Genomic DNA, 10,161 nt, shown 5'->3' on the forward strand with positions numbered 1-10,161 from the left:
TGGTATAAATTACTTATCCTAGATAAGGTACAATTATTTGATGTGTGTAATACCCGTCCTAGGGTAGGTAAAATATTCATTTGCTCGAAAAAGCTAATGATACATAGACATTAAAAATTCCTCTATCCGAAGAATAACAAATATATTCAACTTCAATTTTCTCATTGTTTATACGGTCCCGAGCAACGCCGGGTAGCCTCGCTAGTATATATATAAATGCCAAAAAATTACTTACTTTAAAAAAATATATTATTAAATGGGTAGTTCCAGTCTTCATTGTTAAGAATTTATCCATATTTATATTCTAAATTCCATGTATTTTTTTAAATAAAAGGATTTTTTAAAGCAAGGGTCGTAGAAAATTGCATTTTCGCAAAACGCGTGAAGCTGTAAAGAGCTGCTGCTAAAATGAAATTTATGAAATACGGATTCGTCCAAGGGACATAAATAATGTCTCTTTTTTATTGCGTGTGTTAACCAAAATTAGTATTTTTCATCCTCCGTAGTTAAAAAGCAAACGCACATTCACTTATAAGTTTTTCCCTAGAACAAAAAATCCGCTTCATCGATTTTTTTTTAAAATTCTTTTAATGAAATACACGAGTTTTTGATTGATATATTTTAATACTTCTTTATTGACTAATTTTTTTCTTTTTTTTAAATATCTAAAAAAAGAAAACATTCAATGAAATAGAAAAATTTGCCGTCAGCGTCTGGTATTTACTTCACAATGTAAGCATAACATGAGCTTTCATCTAAAAAAAAAAATCGACGTGTTTTCTTTTTTTTAAAATAAAAGGTTTTACACTTTGGACTTTACAGGTAAATTTAAAAAAAACAATTCTTTTTTTTGTTTTAAATTAGAATATTTTCTTTATCAATCCTTTCTTTATCTTTAATTTGTGATATATAAAACTTTGGCACATAAATAAATTATTGAAATTTTAACAGACACTTCAAAATGGGGGGGGTGAAAAAATGTTTCTCTAAAATATTATATTTAGTTTATTGGAAAGAGCATAACATTTCACATTGACCCTGAAAATATCGTAAAATTTGAACCAATAGAAAAAATTTTGATAGATTTTTAAAGTTTAAAAATTGAAAAATATTTAACTCGTAAAATCTATTGATTTTATTACGTACAAAAATGGCTGCATGCATGAAGCACGCCGGCATTTTGTAAACATTTTGTTTTTTAAAAATAAAAAATAATATTTGTATTATTTTTTAAACAACTGTAATAGTTTATTTTGGAAGTATATTCCATACAGAAAATAAACAACCCACTTTACCAATTTTTTTATATTTTATTTGCAGTTTTCTGTTAGGGGTGTCAAAGATTCCTCCAAATTTCTGATGCACCTACCTCTGCACCCCTGCAGGCCCATGTAAGGGCGGCATTTTGATCGGGTAAAAATAGAAAATAGAAAAAATATATAAAAATAAGTAAAAGCTAACAAAATATCTTAAACTTTATAACAGAAAAGTTTTTTGACCTAGTAGATATCTCGTAGACGAATACTGGCTCACATTTCAAGTAACACCGGTTGTTCGACCTTTGTAAACATGTCAAAGAGAAGACATTGGTCGACTGTTCACGAGCAAGATTTTAAAAAAAAACATTTACAAAACATTTTAAAATTTAAAAGAAAAAAATATTTTTTTCAATAATACATTTTTTTTAATAATAAATATTTACAAAACTTTTAAGGATTAAAAAACTTCTTTTTTTCTATTTATACAAAATGAACGTAATTTAACAAAATATATGTAAATAAACGGGTGTCTTTCTGAGGGTGTTTTAAAATACTACTACTACTGCTAATAATAATAATAATAATAATAATAATAATAATAATAATAATAATAATAATAATAATAATAATAATAATAATAATAATAACTAGCGAGACCTGTGGAAATTCTACAGCAGAATTTTTCCAATATATTGTTGCTGGGCATGCTGTGAGCGTTCTATTCAGTAGGAATGAAGGTACAATCATATTCTAGTTTTTTTATTAAAACTGTACTGCCCCCTTACTAAAATAATAACTTTGATATGAGCTTTCATGAGCTGATTATTTCATTACAAACACACTGGTCAATTAGCTCACATTTTATCATTTTTCATAATTATTGAATATGTTACTACGTTCGACAATAATTGTGCATAATTTCAACCCACATTATCGCCTCTCCCTTTACTAAAATAGTAAATTTGATATATTGTATCGGCTGATTATTTTATAAAAAACACAACTATTAATTAACTCACATTTCATCATTTTTATTTTTAATAATTCTTGGATATGGTACTAATTTTGACAATAATTTTTCATCATTTAAACTCACCATATCGTACACTTTATTAAAATAATAACTTTGATATATTTTCTAGGCTAATTATTTCATTACAAACACATACATCAATCAACTCACATTTCATCATTTTTCCTAATTCTTGGATATGTTACTAATTTCGACAATGTTCTTTATAATATAAACCAACGTTGTTGCCCAACCTTACTAAAATAATAACTTTGATACATTTGCTGGGCTGATTATTTCATTACACATGCACTAATCAATTAACCTCCATTTCATCATTTTTCATAATTCTTGGGTACGTTACTAATTTCGACAATCATTTTTCATAATTTTAACCCACATTATCGCCCTCCCTTAATAAAATAATAACTTTGAAATATTTTCTGGGCTTTTACAAACACACTAATGCATGAAATCACATTTAATCATTTTTCATAATTCTTGGATATGTTACTTATTTCGACAATCATTTTTCATAATTCTAACCCACATTTCGCCCTTCCCTCTTTACTAAATAATAACTTTGATATATTGTCAAACACACCAATCAATTAACAAACACACCAATCAATTATCATCATTTTTTTGTAATTCTTGGATATGTTACTAATTTCGACAATAAGTTTTCATAATTTAAGCCGTCCTTATCTTCTTCCCTTTACTTATAACTTGGATATATTGTCTAGGCTGATTATTTTATTATAAACACACCAATCAATTAAATCACATTTCATCATTTTTCGTAATTATTGGATATCTTAATAATTTCGACAATAATTTTTTATAATTTAAACCATCCTCGTCGTCCTCTCTTACTAAAAAAATACTTTGATATATTTTCTGGGCTGATTGCTTCATAAAAAACATAGCTATCAATTAACTCACACTTCATCATTTTTCTTAATTCTTTGATATGTTACACATTTCGACAATTATTTTTAATATTTTTAACCCACATTATCAACCACCCACTACTAACATAATAACTTTGATATATTATATGGGATGATTATTTCATTTCAAACACACCAAACAATTAACTCACATTTCGTCATTTTTCATAATTCTTGGATATGGTACTTATGTCGACAATCATTTTTCATCATTTTAACCCACATCATCGCCCCACTTACTAAAATAATAACTTTGATACATTGTCTGATCTGATTATTTCATTGCAAACACACTAATGCATTAAATAACATATCATTTTTCATAATTCTTGGATATGTTACTAATTTTGACAATTATTTTTCATAATTTAAACCATCCTTATCGCCCTCTCTTACTTACATAATTACTTTGATATATTTCCTGGGCTGATTATTTTATTATAGACATACACCCGATTAACTCACATTGAATCTTTGTTCATAATTCTGGATATGCTACTAATTTCGACAATAATTTTTATAATTAAAAACCCACATTATGCCTCTCCCTCCTACTTATATAATATATTTTATATATTGTCTGGGCTTATTATATCATTACAAACACACCAATCAAGTAACTCACATTTCATCATTTTTCATAATTCTTGGATATGTTACTAATTTCGACAATAATTTTCATAACTTTAACCCACTATGTCGCTCCCCCTTACTTAAATAATAATTTCGATATATTGCCTGGGCTGATTATTTCATTACAAACAAATAAATAAATTCTGGGTATTCTCATGGAATATATGTTTCCCTATCTTATCCAATCCCGGGTGATGCCGCATATTCTGCTAATATATATCGTTCACCTATCTCATTCGATCCCGGGCGATGCTGAGTATTTTGCTACTATATGTTTTCCACCTATCTCATTCAATACTGGGCGACACATTCTGATAGTATATATTTGCGCATCTCATTAAATCCCTGGACTGACTTCATGTCCGCCACCCCACTGTTGAAAATATACATTAAATAAAGTAATGTTTTAATCGCAAAATGTTTCAGCCATTTTCGGGACTGACTTTATATCCCCAACCCACTGCTAAAAATATACATGAAATAATGTAATGTCTAAATAGTAAACTGTTTCAGCCATTTCCGGGATCGACTTTATATCCCCAACCCACTGCGAAAAATATACATGAAATAATGTAATGTCTAAATAGTAAACTGTTTAAGCCATTTCTGGGACCGACTTTATATCCCCAACCCACTGCTAAAAATATACATGAAATAATGTAATGTCTAAATAGTAAACTGTTTCAGCCATTTCTGGAACCGACTTTATATCCCAAACCCACTGCTAAAAATATACATGAAATAATGTGATGTCTAAATAGTAAACTGTTTCAGCCATTTTCGCGACTGACTTTATATCCCCAACCCACTGCTAAAAATATACATGTGTTGTAATTAAGACAAGCGTATGGTAGCAAGAAAAACGTGAACACGGAGATTGTGTATATACATATATATGCATATATTTATTCTCGACAAACGAGATGTTAGAAGAAAGAAAAAAAAAAAAGAAAGGATCGTTAGTATTTACTCGAAGTTGACTGGGACGACGATAAAGTATCGGCCGTGGCGACGTTGGTGAGAAGAGAGGTGGTTGATGTTTGACTCGTGCGTCGGTGAAGTAGCAGTCGTGGCGACGGTGGAGACGACGATTAAGACGGCGTCGGAGAAGAGGAAGGTGCTGATGTTGACAGCGTTTGAGGCGAAGATGACGAAGACGGCGGAGGCAGCAACGAACGCGAAGCGTGATGTGTTTGACTGGTCGGTCTGTCTAACTGCCGATTTGAACATGCTGCCCCTTTTTTATATCGAGGCGCGATGAAAAAGTGGCTCGAGAAAGCCTGTGTTTAATTTAGGCGGGAGGCATTGTCATTGGCCGAAAAATATAAATGTTATTTTGCCAATGCCTACGGAATTGCGCGTAAATCGCCTGAGATTTGTATTTCTGTTTTATAACACATGTGTGGTACAATGATGTAGCCCCTTTTAAGTGAGCTAACAGCTTCTACATTAATGAACCTTGTGCCTAACTTGTGCGGTGCAATTGTGTAAAACAGGTGTTTGTGATTTTGAAAATGTACTGTGATGACTTAAGCCAGGTTGACATATGTTTATAATTCAGTACATAATAAAAGTAAAAACAATGCTGACATAAATTGAAAAACAAATCATTGCGTGAAACGGATCGTTCTCTCATTCTCTCTCTCTCTCTCTCTCTCTCTCTCTCTCTCTCTCTCTCTCTCTCTCTCTTTGACTCTCTTCCTCTCTCTTTCAATGAAGAAAGAGAGAAATGAAATATAATTTGATTGTTGTAAAGACAGTTGAGGTTTGCTCGCTGTACGCGATGGGTCGACTAAATATGTTTCCTAACTTGTTAATTGTTTAATAAATTATATTTTTATAAAAATGTATTTTGTCGCTGTTTCAATTTCAGCATACCATTAATGCCGACGACAGAAAGCTGCAATGAACACGCAACAAGCGACGATGGGAAGATGCCTGCAATGACCACACATAATGCGACCCGTACCAAACAGTTATAGCCGACGACGGATCGACCCGTTTCCGTTGTGTTTCCAGCATGTGCTTATCGTTTAGATATCATTGGATATCGTTCATTCCCCGTGGAACTGGTTGCATTCCCAAGACGTTCATCAACCAAGTAACCCTCCTGGGGAGCGATAGTACTACAGTACTACACATGAAATAATGTAATATAAATCAAAATATAAATATCCCAAACCCACTGCTAAAAATATACATGAAATAATGTAATGTCTAAATAGTAAACTGTTTCAGTCATTTCCGGGACTGACTTTATATCCCAAACCCACTGCTAAAAATATACATGAAATAATGTAATGTCTAAATAGTAAACTGTTTCAGTCATTTCCGGGACTGACTTTATATCCCAAACCCACTGCTAAAAATATACATGAAATAATGTAATGTCTAAATAGTAAACTGTTTCAGCCATTTTCGGGACTGACTTTATATCCCCAACCCACTGCTAAAAATATACATGAAATAATGTAATGTCTAAATAGTAAACTGTTTCAGCCATTTCCGGGACCGACTTTATATCCCAAATCCACTGCTAAAAATATACATGAAATAATGTAATGTCTAAATAGTAAACTGTTTCAGCCATTTCTGGAACTGACTTATAATCCCCACCCCACTGTTAAAAATATACATGAAATAAAAATTAGGTAACCATTGCTTCAACATGAATGTCTGAGTGTACTATAAGTTTCAGCATCCCAGTGACTTAAATCCCCCCATTTTTTGGTCTTGGGTAATGGAGAAGAAATCCTTCATTACTGATACAATTCTTATTTTTGTTATTGACCAGAGAGCCCCTTTTGGGGAACTGGTCTCCCCCTTAATTTTTAACCGACCTCCTGTCCAATTCAGCCCTTGTGGGGATGCAAGTAAAAAAAAAATCATAACAGATATTTTCCAGGGCATTTTGGAGTAACAATCAGGAGTAACACTTCCAGGGCATTTTGTAATTAAATCAGAAATAACTTTTTCTAGTTACTTTTATAATATTAAAACTTTGTTACATTAAACATAGTACCTATTCTCAATGCCTCCCCAAGGGACAGATTTAGACACCAGGGTCGTTTTTTTAATGTGGAGAAAAAATTGTCTTAGTCGTAAAGGATCGTAAAGGATTTCTCTTCCACTGAGAGAGAAGAAATTGAAATGTAACACCTGAAGAACACTTTGATCTTAGCCAAAAGGCCAAGAAAGACAAATCATTTTTATAGTTTTGCCTCAACAGCGACCAATTTTTTTTAATATTTCCTTTTCAAGGGTGACAAGGTTTATTTGGAACATTCCACTTTTTGGAATATTCATTCCACTTTCCTTTTTTAGGGATGCACAGCATGATAACGGACGGAGCGATAAGCGTAATAATATAATGATGATAATAATAATTATTATAATTCACTGAATACCATTATGATGATGATGATGATGACGACGGCGGCACCTGTACAGTTTAATCAAGACATAAAAAAATGAAAATATCAAAAAAAACGTTATATTGTACGTATCCGTTTTGAAATTTCACTTAATTTGATCGAGTAGTTATTTTTTTTCTTTTTTTTTTACAGCGGAAAAACACGTTTTTATGAGAGCGCGTTGAAGGCAGACATCTTGGAATCTTTCTTAATTTTTGTTTGGAGTTTAGAACGCCACGGGAGATAACTCCAGTTAAAGCGCCGATACTCCCTCCCCATCTTTAATTCTAGTTTTTCTTCCTAAAAATCGAACCATATCATAACAAATTATTTTTTCGCTGTAAAACAAAAACTACTTGATGAAATTAAGTGAAATTTTGGTATTTTTTTTTAGATTAGGTTGTGGGGGTCGTCAGGCCTTTTTAGGAACTAACTAAATAAATAAAAATAAAAAGAAGAAGACTTACATGCAAAACAAATGGAGGTTTATTCACCGAAACCAACCATTAACAAATAAAATATAATTCTCTTTATAATGAGTTCAGAAGTCCTTTTTAAGTGTTCGTATAAAAAAAGGAGAATGTCTTTTTTTGTTGAACTGTTCATATGTTAAAACATGGTAAGAGAAGCAATAGGTAATGTTCGCCTGTGAAATTGTATGAAGCGCGCGGAGCGGGGAAAATGGAAGAGTGATAGTAACACGCATGGAACGTCCGAATAAAAATGCAGTTGAAAGTGATTTGATGTTTGTGTGTGCTTAAATACTATTTGGACCGGCTCCAAGCGAGCTTAAAAAAAAAAGAAAAGTTTAGAAAAATGTCCTTGGAGAAATCCCATTGGACGGAAACATCACGTGGGGTACTCTGTACTACGTCCGCTCATTTTGAGTCGATTTAATATATAAGGCCACGCCAGAATTTGCGTGGGAGTTATTTTTTATTTTTCACGCGCCAACATAATCATAATGCGCGCCTAAATTGTATTTATTTTTATAACAATTTTTAATCCGAATCTTAACCGTGTCAACTGGCCCAGATTGAAAAAAGAAAAAAAATTTTTTTTCAATATGTAATGTATTCCTTGAAATGTTTCGGCCAGTGGACCTGTTTTTGTCGTAGGTTTGATGTTCCCGTCATTTTCTGCTGGACTCCCATGTTCTAAGGGATTTGTTCTGGTGGGGAAATTGTCTAAGGGTATTCCTCAATGTATGCTGGTTTAATTCGGTCGATCGCGATGTTGTCTTTCCTGTCTTTCTTTTGGACAGTAAAATATTTTTCACTTCTGTCGAAAACTTGGTATGGTCCTGTGTAATTTGGACAAAATGGCTTTTTGACTATCATTCCTAATAAATACATATTTGCATGTGTGAAGGTCATTCGGCATATATGTTTGCTTGTTAGCCCTCCTGGTGGGTGTAAATTTGAGAGAAGACATTTTGCTCTTTAATTCCGTCACAAATGTAGCTGTGGATGAAATGTCTGTGTATGCATTAAAATATTGTCCAGGTAGTGTGACTGCTGATCCAAAAACTACCTCCGCTGGCGTGCTTTGTAAATCCTCTTTTATCGTGTTTCGGATCATTAATAGGATTAATGGTAAATTATCTGACCAGTTTGCGTTGTTAAGACTCGTAGCCAAAGAAGTTTTTAGCTGTCTGTGAAAGCGTTCGATGAGGCCGTTCGAACAAGGGTGATAAGCCGTTGTCTTTATGTGGGTTGTTCCGAACAATTAGTTGAACTCTGCGAAGAGTTTCGATTGAAATTGCGAGCCTCTGTCTGTTGTGAGTACTGACGGTACTCCAAAAATCGCTATCCAGTCTTTTAGTATTGTTCCAGCTACTGTCGCCGCCGATGTGTCCTTCACGGGTATGGCTGTTGGCCATCTGCTGAACCTGTCGACTATGGTGAGAATGTGGGTGTGCCCTTTTGAGGGGGGGGTAATGGCCCCACCAAGTCAACATGGATATTAGTAAACCTAGCATCGGGCGTACTGAAAGTGCCCAGCGGTGACTTTGTGTGCCTGTGTATTTTATTCTTTTGACAGGATACACACGTCTTGGTCCAATTTCGAATATCTGTATTCATATTCGGCCAAACAAAGCGGTCTGCTATTATTTTTACAGTGGCTCGTTTGCCTGGATGAGATAAATTGTGAAAATGTTGAAAACCATGTCGTCTGATGCTTGGCGGTATGTATGGACGTGGTTGATTTTTGCTGTATCACAATAAAATGTTGTTGTACTAAAAGGTACGGGCATTTCCTTCAGTTGCAAAGACGTTTTCTGTTGTACGTCAGTGAGTGTCTCGTCCGTCTTTTGTTCTTGTGCAATTAATTCCATACTCAGCGAACTGGAATTTAGCGAAGTTATTGCAGCTCGTGATAATGCGTCCGCCACAATGTTTTCTTGTCCCTTGACGTATCTGATGTCTGTGGAATATTGAGCAATATAATCAAGATGTCTGATTTTTCTTGGGCCATATTTATCTACATGTGTATGCAGTGCATACGTTAACAGTTTATGGTCAGTGTAAATACAAAAGTTTCTTCCTTTTAACAGATGTCTAAAATGTTTAATTGACAAATAAATTACTAATAGCTCCCTTGAAAAGGTACTGTACTTTGTCTGCGTCTTGCTCAGTTTGGCTGAGGAAAACGATATAGGGGTCATTGTATCCCCTGTCAGTTGGTGTATAACTGCTCCTACAGCTATGTCTGATGCGTCTGTTGTAAGTGTAAGTTTCGATTCTTCGCTGTCCTTAATATAATTCAATTTTGTGAAATTGACTAAGGCAGTTTTAGCTTGATGGAAAGCTTTTAAAGCTGATCCTTCCAGTTTTAATTGTTGGTTTTTCGTTTTGTTCTTCAATAATGACGTTAACGGTGCAAGGATT

At 33.4% G+C, this 10,161-nt stretch overlaps 1 protein-coding gene across 1 annotated transcript in view; it reads left to right on the forward strand.

Moving 5' to 3' along the window:
* Positions 1-6,524, forward strand: part of LOC145286010 (DENN domain-containing protein 1A-like) — a 798,566-nt gene extending 792,042 nt beyond the window's left edge. Inside the window, exon 21 of the mRNA XM_080134619.1 lies at positions 5,731-6,524. Within this exon, the coding sequence (XP_079990745.1) occupies positions 5,731-5,766 (36 nt within the window). The 3' untranslated portion in view covers positions 5,767-6,524. The remainder of the gene's footprint in view (positions 1-5,730) is intronic.
* Positions 6,525-10,161: the final 3,637 nt, after the last annotated feature.

The sequence above is a fragment of the Euprymna scolopes genome, chromosome 10, assembly GCF_053919585.1.
Source record: "Euprymna scolopes isolate OS-2025 chromosome 10, ASM5391958v1, whole genome shotgun sequence".
In the NCBI taxonomy this organism is placed as follows: domain Eukaryota; kingdom Metazoa; phylum Mollusca; class Cephalopoda; order Sepiida; family Sepiolidae; genus Euprymna; species Euprymna scolopes.